We start from the raw sequence: 21,357 nt of genomic DNA, 5'->3' as shown, positions 1-21,357 counted from the left end.
TACTGCTGGCTTTCATGCAACACTTAGTTGTGGCCTTAATGGAGAAAAGTTCTCAAGAACTAAATATTCAGGAGGCATCTCACTTTGTTGTGAATCCAGTTTTCTCTCCTGCGAACCGACATTTGGTAGCAAAGGCACAAAAAGGTTTTTAGTTCAGGTACCAGTCATCAGAACAGGAACAACATTTTTTTTTTTTAAATGACACATAAAATTAAACACTTCCTTTGATCGGTTCAAATGGTGTTCACAACAGACATGAGCCGCTCTGGAGGTCACTTGACGGCGGTACGAGCGGCCCCTCAAGGCGGACCGAAGATCAGTTGTTTGATCCGCACCAGAGTTTGAGACCAGCGTCACACCAACCGAAAACAACAAAACCGAACCAACGTAACATGGCTGACGTGAACGCGCCCTAAAACCCCAATATATTCAGTGTTCCACCATATATGGCAAAAAATATAAAATCCTCATTATCTGAGAGGCAGCATTCAGAGAATATTTGGCATTGTACTTGAAATATGATTAAAGCAATTCATAGATTTTCAAAATAGTTGCAGATTCATTTTCTGTCTGTTATCGATCAGTCAACTCATTGTTGCAGCTCTATTTTGTAGTCCCTCATTCAAACGGTCTTCATGGAAGGGAAACTTTCTGGAACACAATCATAAGATATAAAGTTCACATTAAGAGCAGCTACGTGTCGTTATCTAACATACTGCATGTTTGCTTTACGTTATTTCTAATTATCATATTCATTAGCAAAATGAATGATGTGATTTGCATAAATAGTAATGTTACATACATCATGCTGATTATAGCTCAAGTACCTCTTGAGCTGCCACAAAACGACTGAATTAATTGATTACAAAAATCTGAACTCATTCTTGTTGTGTTTCGAAGTTGTCCTTTGTACTTTTTATGTGTAACCTGTAGGGACGGGAATCAGCAGGGACCTCCCGATACGATACTATCACGATACTTAGGCGGCGATTCGATATGTATTGCGATTCTGTAAGTATTGTGATTCGATATTACGATTTCTTGCGATTTCTTTTGGTTATTTTTTTTTAAAACACTGGACCATGGAAAACAGTTGAATCATACTTTCAAATACAACACAGTCAAATTCACTTGGAGCTTTCCAAGTTTTATTTTCGTCTGACATGTTTGCTGTCCAACATGTTAGCCTTTGTATTCCTACCTAGCTACTACGTGTGAAGCTGCGCTTCTAGACGGAAGGAAATCATGAACGAATAGATTGCATTGCGCCATCTGTAGGATTATAAGCAGCAACGTTTTTTTCCGCCTTGAATAAAATAATTAAAAGTAGGCTACAGACAAAATATCGATTTGGGAGGCAGCGTGGCGATTTAAAAATCGTCACACACAAGAATTGCGATTCGTAACTGAATCGATTTTTCCCCCATCCCTAGTAACCTGTAATAACGTAACATAGAGTCCAACCAGTGAGGAGTTGGATTTTATTCTTTTTTTGGTACCTCTGCCTTTCGTATTTCCTTCTGTTCCTATATTGTAATATTTCAGACATTGAAGGCCTGTGTCTGTCTTGGTAAAGGTTGCTGGGTAATCACAAGGTACAATAACAAAAATAAGTCCAGGACTTAATCATTCGTTCCTAGACAAAGCATGATATGTTGTATTCTATCTGAAGTTGTCATTAAACCAAAAAGAAAACAAGGTGAAGAAAACTGTGCGTTTATCGGCTGCCAGTAGAGACGAGCCTTTATCTCTAATTAAATATATATTTGATTATATTTGTCTAAGGACCCTCTCTGTTTTATGATCCGCTCTCCTCCGCTGTGCTAATTGGCTCATTCTGCTGTTTCACATAGAAACACTTTCAGTGGTTCACACACATGAAGTGTATGGTTATAAGATGAATTAATAGATCTAATCAACCCCATGCAAGAGTAACTAAGCAACAGACGCATAAACACTTTTGTTTTCACCACTTGATTGAATTGTGGGACACCAGATCAGACTTATCTAGAAGTTGTTCTCTTCATGAAAGCAGTTATCTTCCCTGCTGGAGTCTCCTTGAGCAAACACACTCGGTCTAAGTCGCTCTGTACGTCTTGTTTTGCCCTCTGCAAGCAAATAGGCGTCACACATAAAGTAGATTCAAGTACGTCCCCTGCGTGCATCAATAAAGATATGATATCGCATACATTTATCAGCTCCGTGCAACAGGCTGTGGTGGAAGAAACCAATAAAGCACCTTTTCACTCGTCATCGGAAAAAAACACGAGCTGAGATTTAACCGCCTCTCGCTCTGACCGCCGCGTGATCCCGAGCAAAATCTTTATCTCTCTGTAAACAACCCGGTGCTCTCACAACAAAATGAACATCAACAAAGGAGCTCTGGCTGCTCCGAACTATAAACACGCTGCACAAAATGGCTTCCAGTCTCTCACAGCGAATACGACCGACTTTGTTTTCTTCTAAGTCGGCGCATCATCATCATCATCATCATCATCATCATCATCATCATCATCATCATCCCTGATTAGACGGACCCGAAACCCCTGATTGTAACTAAACATTACTCGCTCTTGTATCTGATCTCAAACAAAACCATTGTTGTTTCCTTTCTATGTAACTTTACTGTTGGCGTGTTCCATGAAATAATGACTGTGGCATGGCGTGTGCTGCATGAAGCCAAGCTCTACAGACATTGTGAAATCCCCGCTATAGTATATACATTCATAAGGATAGAAAGGTTCAGCTGCAGCCTTAGCTGTCCCTTAAGCACACAGGAATGCCTTAATGAGCGCTGTCAATATATAACTGTACGCCCTTATACATATCATAAAGGATAATTGCTGCTGTTAGGGAGGGGAAGTAATACTTCTGGAAAGTTGTGTGTGTGTGTGAGAGGGTGTAACATCCAGATCTGGCCTTTTTGTTTTCAGATCCTTCTAGCATTGTAGTTTTGAATTTGAGTGACGTTGAAAGGATTTGTGTCTTTGTTCTGCCTGTGAATGTTGCTGTATGTTGTGTTTTTGCGTGTGCGTGTGTGTGTGCCTGTGGTGCACCAAACAGAGAAAAAGTAGCAGAGCCCACTAACAAGTTAATAAACTCCAGCTGGGCTTTGTTGCGCTGAAGACGGAGCTTCAGAGCTGAGCACATTCTCTGTGGCTTAGCTCACACGTCTTCTCTTTAAAACGAGCACTGAGCTCAGCACCGAAGGTTTTTTTTTTACGGACTGTAGGGTCACAATCTGCATTGTCAGAATAATTATGTTCATCATTCATCCAAGCTGGACCATAAAATCTAGTTTGAACATAAATGTGCAGGGTACAAAGTCTTGTTATATTACACAAGTTACCCACAGTTTTTTTTTCTGTGTAGAGAATTTTAGTTGGACCTGAAAATGTAAATAACAAGCATTTAGTTCCTCCCACCCTTCATCCCAGTGTGACCAGTAATGCTAGTCTTTAGCATGTGGTGGAGGAAGTACTTAGATCTTTTACTGCGGTAAAAGTATTAATACCACACTGTGAAAACACTCAACTGTACAAACAGAGTTAAAATATATAAGCAACGTCTGCATATTCACTTTAAGTATAATTAGTAAAAGTACTCATTGTGGAGTAAAATGGTCAGTGTTTTATAGTATTTATGATACAAGTACAATTAATGTTTTAAATCAAGATAAATATTACCGCTGTATTAATGTGTACAGTATGTTGCACTTTACTGTTGTAGATGTTTATGGTTGTGCTTATTTTACCTTCTTTATTAACTGATGGGTAGTTTAATCTACAGCAATTCATCATATTCGATAAGATGATTATATGTTTGTAGCGTCGCTGTCCTGTGAGAACCACAAATCTCTAAAAAGTCGTCTTTGCATGAGCTAAAAAAAATAAAAAAAACAGTTCTTTTTTTTGGCTTGGTGAAGAAGCATTTTACAGCTTAACCTTAATTAGTCTATCTATCTTTTAAAAGTAGGATCATTTTCTCAGGTATGAGCTGCATAAAATATAGATACTCAATACTCAAGTAAAGTACAAGTACCTTTTAATTTGTACTTCAGTAAATGTCCACCACTAGTCTTCATCTGCATTCATTCATCACAAAAGTGTCATTATTTGTATTTGTTCCCACAGTGTTTCTTCAAATGATTCAAATCAGTACGCTTGCCGTGATAGAGCCTTTTCTTACATTCCTTAAGATAAGTAAACGTACACTCTGATGCCATTTAAGGTAAAAACTAATGCAGCCGCCAGGCAATAAATCCTTCATGAAGGTTGAAATGTTCAGTCTTTGTCAAAACAGCTTTAGAAAGATGTTTATTCTTCTATATATTGTAATGCTGTACTGACAGGTGTTTATATAACCCCATTTATATAAGTGAGGGTGGATTAGATATTAAAAACACTAAACTCAATACAATTCACAAGCACTACAAACTACGGCTTTACCAGACATTATTTTCATAATTGATTAACTAGACTATTATTTTCCCTAATTTGACTAAATATAAATAAACCTCTCAGACTATAGTTTCATACAGAAACCTAATAAAATGACAACTAACTATGTTTTGTGTCCTCCCTGGTTTATTTCCTCTTCACTGTAAACATCAACCCATTGGAGATCATTTTCCCATCTGTCACTCTGCCCACCACCATCTGTCTCTCCAACACATACATTTTATATTATTAAACAAAGTCATATGCAGCATAATGGCTGGTGCAGCAGACAGCAGGAGACACAAACTGTGTACCATGAAGGACGGAGAGTCCGCAGGTTTTTCATGTCATACAATATGATCTCTAATGTCCATGACAACACGTTTAGCATAATTCATAATGATTAAAGCATGATTTCAAAACAGTTGGATTGATTTTAGTAGCATACGGTTCATCACAAATGCAAAATAAACATGTTCATTATTGACATATCAAGTCTATTCTCTTCAAGACGACTTAAAAAATACATTTCTAAGCATCGTAATATCCAATTTCAGCTGTGGCTTTTACTGGAAACAAACTCTTGTTCCTCCATTTTCATATTCTAATAAGCAGCAATAAGCAGAAATAAGATTACATGCAGGGACAGAAATGGACTCGATACCAGTAATTACAGTTCTGTTTATAGCTTCATAATATCTGTGTCTTCTTTCAGTGAAGTTAAGGAGAGACTTTATTCATTGAAGACAAATTCTGTATTCAGTGTCATCAACTCATTCTTTATAACGACGCTTCATAGTGAGTGAGTTTCTGCCTCCATTAAATGTGATAAAATCAAATGTAGCATCCTGCATGTCAGTCTTATGTTTAATTTATCAAATGATCTGAAGTCAAACATGCAGTTCACAAATACGTTTTCTTCACCTGCATTTATATTTTCACCGATAAACATGTTTCATATTTAAAAAAGACTGCAGCTTCTATCAGGTTTCCTTCTTTCAGAGAAAAAAGACTTAGACACATCAGAATAAGATCATTCATATTTGAAGCCTGTTTCTCCTCACGTAACCTTTTGGTTTGCACGAGCAGAAGATGGATTTGCTGATAGTTTTCAGTTTTCTGTTTGCTCATGTGTCAGTGGAGTCATTTTTTAATATTAGTTCTAAAAACTGTCCATCATTTCTCAGTTAATCTCCCTCACACAGACATAAAACGCCAAATGTTTTTCTCCATATGACAGTATTTTCATTTTTTACTAAGGCTGGGTATGTTTTTTAATTTTTTTCGATACTGATGGAGTAATAATAACATACTGATTGTTTAAAAAAAAATAAAAAAATTAAACTGAGGAATGTAAAAAGTATTTTGACTTAACATTAAAAGCCAAACATTTCAAATTTAAAATCATAGTTTGACACTTAATGAAATATCCTTGTTTGCTTTCTTGCTGCGAGTTCTCTGCGCTAAATATCAGGCTGTAGCAAGCAGCCGGTTAGCTTAGCTTAGCATAATGACTTTATATAGTCTGACACATAACTCCACAGTAAAACTTACACTGTAGTTGTTGTGCGGATTAAACAAACATGATCTAATGTGCTAATTAATAAGCTTAAAATAAGATGGTAGGCAGATTGTGTTACATTTTGGACAGAGCCAGACTAACTGTTTCCAGTCTTTATAATAATCTAAGCTGCCGGCTATGGCTTCATATTTAACAGCAGGAAAGCAAAAGAAACACATTTACCAAATCTCAAACTATTACTTGCATAAGCAGCCATACAAGGACTTTGCTAAAATAAAATACAGGATAAATTTGGCAAAATAAATATTTAACTCTCAGACCCTGCCTGGTCTTGGGTATGTAAAGTATAATCTGAGCGTTTGATGTTGCAGCTCAATAGATCAGAACCAGAAATATATTACAGTCTGATGTCAAGCCATAATTTTAATACCACAATGTGTCAGACAAATAGAAAAACACTGTGTATGCATCTTAAATCACCGGAGTTAAAGAGGCCACTCAGGGAGTTTGTGTGAGAGAGAGAGAGAGAGAGAGAGAGAGAGACATCCATCAAAGCTCATTTCAACGCTTCTCATATCTCTCCCAACCACACACATTGAAAAAAACCCACTGCCAGAGAGAGAGTGAGTTATAGAGCGATGGAGAGATGATGGGGGAGAGTGAGAGAGAGAGAGCAAGAGAGGACAGAGTGAGAGAGCACTTTCTATTTATAGCCCGTGTGCCCGGAGAGGAGGAAGACTGTAGTTCGAAAGCACACTTGGTGCGTATGATTTTGTTCTGCAGTACACAGGCTGCTGCTCCAAAGATGCAGGAACAGAAAGAAGATTTCATAAAAAAATAAACATGCCATAGAAATGACATATACCATGTTGGTGGAAGGATTGGGCCGTAATTACAGTAATAATGGCTGTTTGAAAGGAGGAACATAATTGGTCCAGTAATCATCCACTTCATTGTTCCCTAGATGGAAAGAAATGACCTACCTGTACTTTCTCCTGCTTGGTGTGTGTGTTGATCGAGCATGCACACAGATACTCTGCATGTGTTTTTATCTTTCACTCACCAACGGCTCAGCATTATATTAATTAATTAAAGCAACAATCATGATTCAATTCTGTAACTTATCCTCCCCCTCACTTAGCCTTTGGGCCAAAAGGTTATTCAGCATGTCCCTGAAAACACGACATGCACACACAGAAGGAGTTCTGTCGTCAAAAAAAGGTTCGACTGTTCTGTAATGCCATCTCACCGGTGAACGCAGCACTCTTGTGGTGAATGATAAAAGCTTTTGCTCAGCAGAGAAGACAATCTGTTGCAAACAACAAAGTTGTTTTCCTGCAGGGAATGAGTTTGGACATCTGTCTCAGGGTTGGAATAAAAAAAAAAAAAAAAGGATCTTATTGAATATTATCAGGGAAAGTAAAGTATATGAAATTAGGGCTTACGAAAATGTGCAACCATCTCAATTGTTCTGCCAATTAGGTTAAACTGAGTTTGAAGGTTCATCAAGATTTTGTTTTATCAAATGAATAAACAGTTGTCCATCCAGAAATAGTCACGACACATAACTCATTCTTCTTGTGTACAGATTACAGAAACGGTGCACAATGTGTTAATGTGTGAGTTTTATTACCCTTGAACAGAGCCAAGCTAGCTGTTTCCCCTTGATTCCAGTCTTTATGCTAAGCTAAGCTAATCGCTTTCCACCTCTAGCTCATCATGAGACGCGAGTGGTTTCGATCTTTTCATCCTCAACTCTCGGACAGAAATTCGATAAACATATTTCCCCAAAATGTTGAATTATTCCTTTAAGGTCAAACACACTGGGGTTTGAACCCTTGTAGTTCCTTGTTTCATGCTAACCTCTTTCTAACATGTACACACCAACTTTTCTTGCCAACTTTCCTCTCAGTGGGCCTATAAATAGAGCGCACACACACACACACACCCACACACACATTTTCTTCCTTTTCTTCACCTCTGTGTGAGGCATTCTGGTTTTGACGTCCAGGTGTTCTTTTGCTAAATTCGTGCCTACAAGAACTAACCAATAATGCTATTTATACAGGAGACACCCACTGATACATTACTGTGCACTCACTTCTTCTCCTTTAGTCTTTGTTTGATGCTCGTCTGTAGATTAAAGCTGTGCTTTACTGTACTTAACTGTAACGCTTGGTCTTATTTATCACTCGGTCTTGGGGTCACTGACATTTGTTTCGCTGTTAGAAAATCTTGATGCATGTATGTGACTTTCCTGGTTATTAAAAAATGTCTCCCTCTTCCTCTGCAGCCTCAGACAGCAGCCAGCGATTTCAGGAGACGTGTTTCGCCTTTGCATTAACGCCACAACAAGTCCAGCAGATCAGCAGCTCGATGTAAGACGAACACAGTCAGCCCAGTCGACGCAGGATGACGTTCATGAATAATTCAAAGTTGTACATGATTTCTGCAGCTATGTGGTGATACATTTGTTTCTGTGCTCAAAGGGACATCTCGGGGACCAAATGTGATTTCTCAGTTCAAGTCCAGTTGCGGTTTTGCCTGTCGGAGACCAGCTGTCCTCAGGAAGACCATTTTCCACCCAATCTGTGTGTGAAAGTCAACGGGAAGCCATGTAACCTGCCGGTAAAGAACTCTGCATTAATCAGATAAACAACCAGCAAAACATACCACTGTTTAACTGGATCTGACAGGATTTAAATTTCACTTGTTACACTTTTTTTTACCTTGTTCCTCGTGTTATTGTTGAACCCATTTGAATTTAACTTCATAATAATCGCAACAAAAAAGGCTAATTTATATTCTTTTTTCCTCTCACTTTCATGTCTGACATTTAGGGTTATCTTCCTCCAACCAAAAACGGCGTAGAGCCCAAGCGGCCCAGTCGGCCCATCAACATTACCTCACTGGTCAGATTGTCCACCACAGTTCCCAATACCATCGTGGTGTCGTGGACCGCTGAGATCGGAAGGGTAAGAACCAAAGTGTCACGGTTTCTAACAAGGGACTCTTTGATGATAAATGTTTTGATAAATAATAGAGTCATCAAGTAAAAGTTTAATGAACATTTGCTAATAAAATGCTTGCTATTTTTTTCTTGTCTTGATTATGTTTATGGGGGCAGAATAGATAGATTTGGTGGAAATATCACGTCATGCTTTTACTTATTATGGGCTTTTTTTTAATGTTTAAAGAATTATTGATTATACAAATAATCATTTGCAGCCCTGATTATCATCTTTAATCTAATCTATCCAATTATGCTAGACAATAATGAATATATGACTTAATTTTTAACTCGTTTTTATATCATATTATTGAAAATCATTCTTAAAATGAATATGCCTACTTATACAAACATTTGCTGCAAACTTGATTGAGATCGAGTACTGTCTATTGAGAATCATCACATGTTCTTGAGTTATTGTGTTCAAATAAATGAGACAGACACAGAGACGCCACCACGCCAACAAAAAAGTCTTACAAACGTTTAGTTTGAAATAAATGTGCACTTAACACAGACTTCCACTATAAATATAGCCGCTATTAATTCAACATCATTGCCTACAATACTTGTTTGTGTGTGTGTGTGTGTGCTTTAAATTTATGTGTGTGTGCATCACATTCATGTGTTTGAGAAGCAGTTTGAAGTGGGATTTTTGGCCGCCGTTGTGTTAAGCTCTTTCAGCCCAAACAGCATTAAATGGTGGAGCAGAGTAAGAGAACTTGAAATGCATACTATGCAGGAACACTCAAAGTATGAACGACACTAGAAGCAGACGTCCTCCGACCGCTGTGACCAGAACACAGACCAGTTCACCACCTGCAGCAACACATTCAGCAGCCAAAGTGAAAGCCAACCCCGGATTCACTTTTTTTGGGGTCTGTCTTGGCCTTGCAGCTCCCTATATTTGTGTTTTTTCGGCACTGTGTGCACTATTTTTGTAGCTTCCTCTTGGACGTGTGCCTGCACATGCACGGGGGCTACACACCCAGCACCAAAAACAGACAAAACACAGCAACAGCAGAAGAAAATACAGGCAGAGGGTAGGGTCTCTGCAGATACAGACATCACCACACACTTGTGGTGGATCATAAGTGATGATTTAGAGGGATTATTCTTTTATTATTATTTCGAGGAAGAATCGTGTATAGTATACATTTAAACCAAAACGTCAGGGAAAGCCCTTAAATATAACCCGTAATGGTCAAAATAGACGCTGAGTGGATTTAAATAAATTACAAAATCACCTTTTTTTAGACCAAATTAATCTGTTAATTTAACTTTAAAAAGTATATATTGTCTATATTAAGTTGGGTGGTAGTAGTAAAGGGCGATGAAGGAACCATCTCACAACAGAAGTTCATACTGGCCTCAAATGCTTCCTTCCCCTCGGTGCATCTTCACACGTGGCTGAACACACACTTCCCTCAGAGCAGTAAGATTAACTTAACATTACATGATAATAACATTATATTTAAACATCTTGCCGGCTGAAGTTTTTCTTGAGTAACACTCTTCAGGGACCTTCTCTGTAACTGGCCCAGAATTTAACAAAGAAATGTCACCGGGTGAGATTTAAAGTATTGGTTCTCACATTATTCATTATTGTTGGTGTTCATGTGTGTTCACAGAGTTACTCCATGGCGGTGTACCTGGTGAAGCAGCAGTCATCCACAGTGTTGTTACAGAGACTACGAGCAAAAGGCATCAGGAACCCGGACCACTCTAGAGCACTCAGTAAGAACAGTCAACCTTTCTTTTTTGCACTGAGATGCACTGATCCTGTATGCCGGATCAATACCAAGGCTGATATTTACATTATTCATAAGCACATTAAATACAGTTTCATTACAAAATTCAGTGTTTCTGCTACAACTTATTTTTGAAGCAGATCTCTGGCTTCATGTTGTTTTACATAAATATGCCCGAATGAGTTTCACACAATGATGTATCCACATTTTTTAATTTGCGGAAAAAAAGAGCACTTATGTTTGATCAGGAGTCAATTTCAGTATTCCCTGAGTTGAGGTATTTGGAGAGTAAAGTCTTAATGCTCCTCCTTTTCATTATGAAGATAACAATTAGCTTGCCAATGTATGTATATGATTTTAAGGACAGTGTGGTGAAATATGTGTAAAAGTATCAAATTTTTACTTCTTTTTTTTTTTCTTAAATGTATATTTAATGTGTTTCATGAGCAAAATTGAAAAATGTGTTCATGCTTCATAACTTCTTGTCTTAGATTTAAAAAACATAAATACTCTCTTGTGGTCTGCAACAAGGCATGCGACTGGTATAAGCTAAGAATTCCTACTTAAGTTGCTCGACACACATTCATTGTTTATGTACATATGTTTGATACTGTATGGGAAGTAATAAAAGAAGATACAGGTGCAGAGGAGCAGGTGGGGCTCTCGAACACTAAATGTGACCTTGATTTGAAACGCGTAGAGAAGTTGCTGTCTCAAATGAGAAACTGGGCATGTCTCCTGTTTGTTTTCTCTCTCACTCGTGTGTGTGTGTGTGTTTAACTTTCCTTCTGCAGTCAAAGAGAAGCTTACAGCAGACCCAGACAGTGAAATAGCCACGACCAGCCTTCGAGTGTCGCTGCTCTGCCCGGTAAACATCTCTTCATGAATTTAAGCCAATGTTTAGAGATTCAGTCGTGCCAAGACGTGTCCGTCCGTTCTTTTCTCTGCTTGTGTCTCAACATGCCCACATGCCATTTTTCTTCGGGTTGTGCACACGATCCATCTGTCAAATCTTTCTTCTCAAACCCCTGTCATGCACCTTTTCCATGCAGCTGGGGAAGATGCGGCTGATGATCCCATGCCGGGCGCTGACGTGCTCCCACCTGCAGTGCTTCGACGCCACACTGTACATCCAGATGAACGAGAAGAAGCCCACCTGGGTGTGTCCTGTCTGTGACAAGAAGGCCCCCTATGAACACCTCATCATCGACGGGTAAGACAGCCGACCCGGCATCTGTCCATCCTTCTCATGACCTGACAGGATATAGTGCACAGGATGTATAAGGGGTTGAATTGTAAGCTTTAGAGGTGCTGGTAGGACAGAACCAGGCTAGATGTTTCCCCTTGTTTCCAGGCTTTATGCTACGCTAAACTAATCAGCTGCTGGATGTAGCTTCATGTGAGAATGGACTCAATCTTCTCGGCAAAATATTGAACTCTTCCTTTGACTTTGTTGTCATGTCTTCCAACCAGGAAGCAGGAACCAATCAGTAAAAATAAATTGGTTTCTTCGTTTCAAACACTGCACAGTTCTTGTCCTTTTAAAAACAGATATTTTTCACATATTTTATTTTTTTCATTTTATAATGTCATTTTTTCTGTTTTATATGTATGAATCTTGACTGTTGCCGTACTTGCATGTCCTCCGGTTATCCGTCTGTGAATGTGACCTCAGGCACGCCTGGGGGAAACGTCTTCAAATTAGGCACAAACGCTCACTTGGACTCAAGGATGAACTGAATCGAATGTGGTCAAAGGTCAAGCTCACTTGCAAAACATGTTTTTGGCCAACAAGAACATTCCCCCAAATGTCTAATAGGATAAAATTATGAAGTGCCATTTTTGGCTGAAATGATTGTGAACTTTAATAGTTAGCCGAGGCAAACAACCGCAAGGCAGTAAATCTAGTTATTTTTCTTTTCTCTTTCTTTGTTTATTTTAATGCACTAAAACATCAAGGAAATTTATTTTTATGTAAGCATGCTTAGCAATAAACACACAACCGAATTTAGCTGTTGGGCGTAAAAGTTCATTTCTTGATTTTGGAAACAATAATAGTGTTGAACTCCATTATCTAAACTGATGCCTGTCTTATACTTTTAATGCAGAACAACTTTTACTTGTAATTACTACTTTTTACTACTTTCTTATGACTACAGTCTCCACAGAGTTCAAATGATGTGTTTTTTAAAGGATATTCTGCACTCATACATTGTGATTTATATACACGCATCTCAAAATCCAGAGCTTGACAGAAGCACTAACATAACTTGTTTACATGATTAATTTAAATCATAATGTGAGGCCTTTTAAAGAGTTGAACATTCCTCTCATGAGCATCCTGTAGGCTTGAAGGTGGCTCTGAAAAGTTTGTAGCTTTTCCCTTTATGGAGGACAGCAGCTACGTGTGTAGTCAGTTTTGATTCACAGCAGAATCTATGGGCCGATTGAAACGTGTTCGTTACAGCACAATCCACTTTTCTGTCATTGATGTTCAGTTTGTTCAAAACTCTTACTCACAGACTAAAATACAAAAAGACTGAGTTTTTCTTCAGATCACTGAATCACAGTGTTGATATAAACCTGTTTAGAGTAGAGTTCTTGTCTTTAGACACTCAGCCTTTGTTTGAAATATTCTGTGTGTGTTTGTGTACATTTTCTTGGGATGGGTTAATACATGACGTGTTTGTTTATTCTCAGGCTTTTCGTGGAGATCCTCAACAGCTGTATGGACTGCGACGAGATCCAGTTCAAGGAGGATGGCAGCTGGGCCCCCATGAGGTCTAAGAGGGAAGTGCAGGAGGTCTCCTCTGCTTCCTATAACGGACTGGATGGTGAGACACGTTATGGGGGATGAACGAGGGACGGGGTGGGTAAGAAACAGAAAGTCTGCGTCTATATGAAGGTCTATATATGAAGGCAGCAGGAGAAGCCCAGAAGTAATTAAAATAGGATTACAGAGACGAGGTAAGATGTCTTTGTTTATGCGTTGTCAGTTTTAATTTGTTGACGCATCAATCATGATGCTACTCAGCCAACTGCTAGTCTCCATAGTAACAAACTGTATCTCATATGAGAGAAGGGTGATGTTTGATGTGGGCCTTTTAGCCCCCTCACAGTATTCAGCTTTGCTTTGATTTTCACTTTGCAGCCTCGGTGAATCGTAAACACACAAACACAAACTGATGTTTTGTTGCCGCTCCGCAGGTTCGTGTCGGACGTCTGGCGGCTCGGATCAGCGGAGCTCCTCGTCGTCCAGCCACGGCGGCAGCGACGGCAGCAATAGCAAGAAGGTGGAGGTGATCGACTTGACACTGGACAGCTCCTCAGACGACGAAGGACAGGACTCGCCGCCTCCGCAGCCGCCGCCGCCGCTTCCTCCGCAGCCCCAAAGATCGTGTCCCTCCATGTCACCGACATCGCCGCCCATCAACAACAAAGGGTCAGACACTCAAACCCGCCCAAGACCCTCTGATTTCATCTCCACATTCTGTTTTGTCTTTCATTAAATATGGAAATAGGCGGATTTTAGCTGCTCAGACGGGTAGTTATGTATCTAGAATATGATTAATTAGTTTTGCACTCGACGCACAAGTTTCTTCTACCATTTCACATCTGCAGCACTCACCGAAGTAAGCAAAGAGTGCTGACGGAGAAAGTCTTTACTCCTTGAAATTGGATGTATAGATCTAGAAATGGTTGCAAAAAAATTGTTTTGAGCAACAAAAAACAGAGGATTAAAGTTAAGCCAATCGTAATTCCACATGTATATAAAATGTCAAGACAGAGTTAAAAGCTTGACAAATCTCTCAGGATCAGAAAGGATTTGTAACTAAGCTAATCATCTGGCCTAAATAATAGCAACTATGTTAGAAAATGGTTCTTTGGAGTAGAAGGTTCAAGCTTCTGTACATAAAAACTAGAGTGGGTGAAGTTAACTACGACTCCTAAAGTGCAATTCAGTATTGAAAACATACACTCACTGATCTTAAAATGACCTCCCACTAACAGTGGAAGCAAAAATATGCTATAAAGGAAACTAAATTAGTCCTGTTTCAATATTTAAATTTGGTTGAATTCATCAACTGTGGGATGGTTTTTACAACAAAGCGTTTTTTAATTGGCTACTTTTCTGATTTACGACTGACTGGTTCATCTGGGCATCGTAGTATTGAGAGACATCCTTCGTGCCAAACTGACGAATAATAATTATCTGATTAAGATCTGATGAAGATGATTATTTTTCAGAGACTAAGTTGAAATCATTTAAACTTGGGGCTCCAACGTAAACTTAAATTATCTTCACATCAGCTTGAGGAGTCCTGTGTTTCTATGTTAAAGGCAGAATGAGAGGATTTTCCTAAAATAAACAATGTTTAGATTTAAAATGAATCGGTCTCATTCATCACTTATGACCCTCTAGAAGTGTGTAACGGTGTCTGAGTCTGCAGAGACTCTGCCCTCTGCCTGTATTTTCTTTTCTCTTTTCATTTTGCTTTGTTTGGGACATTCCTGGGCGTCATCCTCTATTAAAAAAGTGTCAGATCATCAGCACAATCCTAAAGTCAGCATCAGACAGATCCTGTCAGGCCGGATCGGTCAGACTTTGAGCTCCGTGTGTCGTTGAGCCGTGGAGGTAGTGCCAACCAAGAAATGTCATCTCTCATTCTGCTTTAAACAACACGGGGGATATTGTTGAAAGAGAAACTGTCTGAAACTCTTATCTCCCAAGTTTTATGACAAATTAAAATTAATTATGTACATCTGTGTAGAAACGTGTGCTGCTTCATTTGAATTTAATGAACCCTGTGACAGTTGTTGTTCAGAGGTTTGTGTTTCGAGGTCAGAGGAGGAGACAGCCCGCCCTGTGACTTACCAAATGAATATGACATGAAAAAAAACAAAAACGCCTAATTATAGATGAAGCGTCCTCGTTAACTCCTCGTCTCTAAAACTCTTCCCTTGTTTCTGCCTTCAGAGTGTTGAACCTGCACCACCAGGCCTCCCCTGTGAGCCGAACTCCCAGCATGCCAGCCGTGGACACCAGCTACATCCCTCCTGTCCCCCCTCTCATCCAGGACTACAGACCCTACTACCACACACCCAACGACCTGTCAGGTAAAGACAAACAGGATTTAATGGAGCGAGATGACATTTAAACACATAATACATTTTATGAACCTATCTACTAATACTCTTACCAAGCAAGTCCATATTTAAATCTTTACCCTATTGGTTTGCAGCCAGGCTAACTCTCCTACATCTTTTTCATATTATACTTAAGATCCCAAATTCCATATATAAAATTATGAAATTATTATTCAATGTATTTATTTAGCCATAAGAATTAGTGACTTCATAAAGAGTCCAAACAAGCAGATAAACAATTAGAGAGAAAATCAAAGAGTGTGGAAAAAGTATTTTCTATTTTACTGTATTAACTCCTGGGGATATTTGACATGAAAACTAAAAGGTTTAAGATGTCAAAGGGACTTTTGTTCTTATTATTTTGTTTTCTATAAAAGGTCTATGCTATTTTTTTTATAAAAATGCATCTATTTGAAAAAATCTTAGATCCCGCTGGCTGTTTAATATGCCCCTAACTTTAGAACACATGTTTTTGCGTCTGTGATACAGATGTTTTGTTGATATCCTCCGTTGACTCTGCCTGTGCTTGATTTCCAGAGTTGAACTTCTTCTCTTTTCTTCAAGGCGACAATCATCAGGTACGTCAACAGTGCATCACAAAATCTACCAGCAGAAACACTTTTGTTTTCAGTGAAGTCCTTGGAGCCTCAGACAATGGTTCATTTTAGAATAATAATACAGCTCCACCTGTTACCACATTTTCTACTTGTGCTCACGAAACAAACAAACCGTCCTTGATGACAAACTGCCTCTCTGCAGTAAACAAAGATCCCTCACGCAGAGACAAATACTTAAGAATTCAAAAAAAAACATCTGTGTGATATTTGGTGGAATTGGCCATGAAATGTCACACAACCAGCTGGTACACAGTATATCTGCTTCACTGTTTCTGTCTTTGCTTGGAGACTTGAGAGCGTCTCTTTTGATAAATGGTGGTCGTCTTCCCACGGTTACTGGTGGGTTGAATTCTCTGAGGCAGTAAACATAAATTCAGACATCTTTTTATTTCTGGGATCCTCGTTTTTTATTCTGCTCAGTTTGAGTTCTATTATTTGAAATTAACACTTGTAAAACTGTACACTGTAAAATATACCTTGTTAAAATCCTCGTCTAACTAGATTGCAATATAAGCACAGAGAACAAGAACTAAATTATCTGTAGTTCTTTCTTGCCTCCAACGACGTCACTGAATGCAGGAAGAACAACAGATCCACACAGAAACATAGAGAACATCATCTTTTTCCCTTTCAACACCGTCCTCATGTTGGCAGTATAATATTTATTTTCCAGCTTATTAAACAAATCTTTGACTAAGTTATTCTACATATAGGATCAATTTCACCCAGCAAATATCAGATTTATTTAATTATAGCAGTCTATAGCAGTGTATTTAATGTACACTTGTCAAACAAATCGGGGTCTGAATAGCAAACTATTGGTTTGATGAATAACATTTATAATTTTACAAGTAATGCATAGTTGTTAAAATGATCATTTCTGGTTTTACTAGATTGTTTTGATTTATTAGTGAGCTGATTCGAATCTAATTACCTCAGAATCCATCATTATATGCTTTAAAAGTTCATTAATGTTGTATTTTTGTATTTTTTTTACTTTTAGTGCTAAAATGATTTGTGAGCTACTCTTAGACTAAAAACACTTGACTTCAGGAGTTGATCCAAACTCAGCCAGTGTTGAGCTCCTTTTTGTGTTATGCTGTTTGGTGAAAACGCCCCCCGGTAACTTTCACATCCTCTAACTGAACTGAGTACATTACGTTACATTACAGTCATTTAAACGCTTTTATCCAAAGCGACTTACAGGAAGTGTATTCAACATAGGTATTCAAGAGAACTACTAGTTCATAAGTGCATCCTTTCTTAAACAAGCATCTGAACTGAGTGACCTCAACACTTCCTCCTCTCTTGTGTTTCCCGCCGCCGGTTCAGCATTACAACATGGTGATGGCAGCCGCGGCCGCCGCTTCTGCCTCGGACGACCACGAGCTTCTCCTCAACCGCTTCCTGCCCTACAGCACCTCCTCCTCCTCCCAGCTGTTCCTCGACCAATCGGGAGCCTCCTCGGCCGCCTCGCTGACCGCGCCCACCAACGGGGCGAGCAACTCGGGCAGCAGCAGCAGCCTGGTGTCGTCCAGCAGCCACCGGGACTCCCACTCCACGCACTCGTCCTCACACTCCTCACACTCCTCGCACACGCACCCCGGGGTGGTGGCCGGCCGGAGCAGCGCTGAAGCAGCGGTGGCAGCTATTTACGGCGGGATACCTGACGTTATATCGTTGGACTGACTCGAGAAGGGTCAAGACTACACTTTGGGTCCAGCTGTGATCAAGTGACAAACACTTTTTGACTCCAGGGTGAAGTTTTGATCCAGAAACTAGACTGGCCCCCCAAGACCGCCTCAAGAAGAGCACTACTATAAGGAGGTGGATCCAGGCCTGAGGGTTCCCTTCTCTAGTCTGACCTGAGAACAGTACAGGGTCATCACTGAGAGGGGTCCGCTGTGGACATTCTGTTTGTATACTGACTTCAGATCAGAAACCCGTCCAGCATGTGAACCGTGATACTGGTACGAACCCGGCACAAACAGCAAAGAGGCTACCTGAGCAGAGAAACACAAAGGAGGGAGGCTCTTTTTTCTTTTTTTTTTACAAAAACGAGGAGTGGCACCGTGTACAGAGAACAAAATATATTTTCCTCTTTTACTTTTGTATGTTAAATCGGGACATTTTCAGTCTAGTGAGCTGCTTCAATAGTGACTGAGGGTTCGTTTTTTCCTCACAGAGCTTATACATATGCCTGTTGCCATGTGGTTATGTTTTTTTTCTTCTTCTTTTTTTTTTCTGCTCACATGTTCTTTATTTTTAATTTCTACAACATAAACTTAAATTCTCCTTCTCTTTCTCTTTCTCTCTTGCTCAAGTTCATTTTTTTAAAAATTCATGATGTTTTATTTCTCTGTTCAATGACAAGAACACTGAATTTTAAAGTTTTTTCATGTACTAATGATTTTATTAAGCTTTTAATTTATGTATATTTAAACAGTTCTGAATATCTATATGCATTCCCTTTGACCTTCAGGTTAATGCTGTGTGGGGAGTGTGTCGGTGGAAATTAGCCATTTCTGGTTTTTCATTTTCACTCCTTGATTTCCGACTCCTCACAGAGACTCTGCCGGCATAAAGCATTTAGAAATGGAGACTTTTAAACTATTTATACCTGCCAATTTACAGTTCTCAGCTGGAAGAGTTTCTTTTATTTGTTTTTTTTTTTTTTTGCACAATGCCAAAAAGAAGATAGGGTACCTATGAAAATTCTCCCAATAATCAGAGTGCAGTTGAATCTGTGTGCCACAGTGTTTCCAGTCCGAGTGTCCAGTTCTTCTGTTTCCGACACTTCAAATGTCTTTCAGTTTCATCGTTTTCTCGCTTTTCTGTTGAAAAAGGAATCGCGATGAGGGTCAAGCTGTTGTAGCAGCCTTTTAAAGACACAGGCGTCCACGGCATGTGACCAAGCTTAAACTAGTGCCTGTTTGTGTGCATGCTCCACAGCTTGTTTTGGGATGTTTCGGTTGTCAAACTCAAAAGAATGTCTTAAACTGTCACCCAACGACCTCTGCTGAAGACTTGACTTGTCACTGATGTCTTTGGGGGAAACTGCCACAGTGAAAGAGGGAGATCTCAGCTCGCCAACTTAGACTGGGCACAAAGCCCGCTGCTTTAAAAAATACATGAACCGTCTGTGATTGAACAAATCGTAGCGAGCTCGTCGGCGTGCGATGCCGAAGTGTCAAAACGTCCTCCTCCGTCCTCTGTGTCCTTGAAACGTCCCCTTCTTTCCATCTTCTCCTCGATTATCCACATCAGACGTCCGAGGCAAGCAGCTCACTTCAAAGCCTAATTATCCCGACCGCCATGAGATGATCACCTCTGACAGCATCACCTGACATTGTGTCCTGTCCTTCAACTAACTGGGAGACTCACCCAAAATGACCTCCCTCCCTCCCTTACTTTACTCCCTGTTCTTCTCATGGGAACCAACCTCCCTCTCTCACACCGAACCGGAACCAGTCTTGTGTATTTCCTGTGTTGTGCAGTATTTTAATTTATTTTGTATTCTTATTTCTAAGAATTATATTTTTACTAAATTGTTTGATTTCCATGGGCGAGCGTGTTAGTCACTGTCACTCGGGAGCTGTTGTTTTTGTTCACTCTTTTTATTTAATATGTATTTTTTATTATTTTTCTTTGTCAGCACAGCAGTTTTCTCAAAAAGGGTACGGTTTAGTTGTTCATCATGGAAATGCCTCTGTGTATTTTCTCGGGAGCTGATATGAGTAACGCATAATAAGGACACAAAGCACATGTTTAATTAATATGTGAATGACTCATGATGATTTCATTATGAATTCACTCCGGATGTATTATGAATTCCTGTTGCTCACCAAGTCTCTGGGAGACTTTATGCGTTTAGTTAACGCTTAATGGAATATCAATGAATGATTAACTCAAAGTTACTTCACACAGGAATTTATTTGACACCATATTAGCTGGAATCCAGTTACAGAGAAAAAGGGCAGTATTCATTATTATAGAAATATGAAGCTAATTATTTTATTTATTTTTTAGGAAACTTTTTATCAGAAATAATCTCTTGTATTGTTGTGAGGTCAGTTCAGGTCGGTTGCTCCACCACTTTAGTCCAGACTTGAATATCTCAACAACTATTGGATAAATTACAATGAAACTTAGTACAGACATTCATTGTTCCCAGAGGATAAATCCAGCTGCCTTTGGTCAGACTCTCTGCCTCCTTTAGTGCTTCCATCAGGCCAAAGTGTTAATATTTCCAGTACTTTAAGTCTGCAAAAAGCCTAAGCTGTAGTTAGTGTTTAGTGCTGGTTAGTACACGTTAACATGCTGAATTTAGATGATAAATATTATAGCTGATAAACATCTGCATGTTAGCATCCTGACGTTAGCATTGATTATTCTATAAGAAAAGCTACTGTTCTGTTTGCAAAGAGGCTGATCAAACGCATGGGTACAAAATATCCTTTCTTATCCAACGTGTAAACCCTGTATCCAGATTGGGAGATTTTTATTTTTCCTGTTACCTTCATAGGTTTTTCAGTAGAGTATTAGGTTTTTAGGGAGAAATAGCCCATATGAATGAATGGAAATGAATTGGATTTATTACGCTAAAGAAGCCACTTAATACAGATTTTATTAGCTAATAATGCTGACAACAGAGTAGATAAACAAGCTTTTCTTTGCTCATGAAAAGAGCTAGAGTAAAAGAATAGAAGTTTTGGAGATGCACGTTTTTTACAGACCAGCAATGCCGTTGTATGTAACTGGATTCCAGCTGATTCAGGGCATATGAATTAATGTATGAAGTAACTTTGCGTTCATTAGCTGAAGATCATTAAGTGTTAACGCATCACATAATTCGTGACACACCCTGAGTTGA

At 39.2% G+C, this 21,357-nt stretch overlaps 1 protein-coding gene across 1 annotated transcript in view; it reads left to right on the top strand.

The window, feature by feature from the left end:
• The window catches only part of LOC129108423 (E3 SUMO-protein ligase PIAS1-like), a 47,758-nt gene extending 29,090 nt beyond the window's left edge, over window positions 1-18,668 (top strand). Inside the window, 11 exon segments of the mRNA XM_054620237.1 lie at window positions 8,255-8,339; window positions 8,451-8,589; window positions 8,802-8,936; window positions 10,600-10,705; window positions 11,514-11,587; window positions 11,772-11,932; window positions 13,420-13,553; window positions 13,927-14,161; window positions 15,698-15,837; window positions 16,405-16,445; window positions 17,817-18,668. Of these exon segments, the coding sequence (XP_054476212.1) occupies window positions 8,255-8,339; window positions 8,451-8,589; window positions 8,802-8,936; window positions 10,600-10,705; window positions 11,514-11,587; window positions 11,772-11,932; window positions 13,420-13,553; window positions 13,927-14,161; window positions 15,698-15,837; window positions 16,405-16,445; window positions 17,817-18,173 (1,607 nt within the window). The 3' untranslated portion in view covers window positions 18,174-18,668.
• Window positions 18,669-21,357: the final 2,689 nt, after the last annotated feature.

Source organism: Anoplopoma fimbria, chromosome 2 (assembly GCF_027596085.1).
Source record: "Anoplopoma fimbria isolate UVic2021 breed Golden Eagle Sablefish chromosome 2, Afim_UVic_2022, whole genome shotgun sequence".
In the NCBI taxonomy this organism is placed as follows: domain Eukaryota; kingdom Metazoa; phylum Chordata; class Actinopteri; order Perciformes; family Anoplopomatidae; genus Anoplopoma; species Anoplopoma fimbria.
This window is presented reverse-complemented; position numbering and strand designations above follow the sequence as displayed.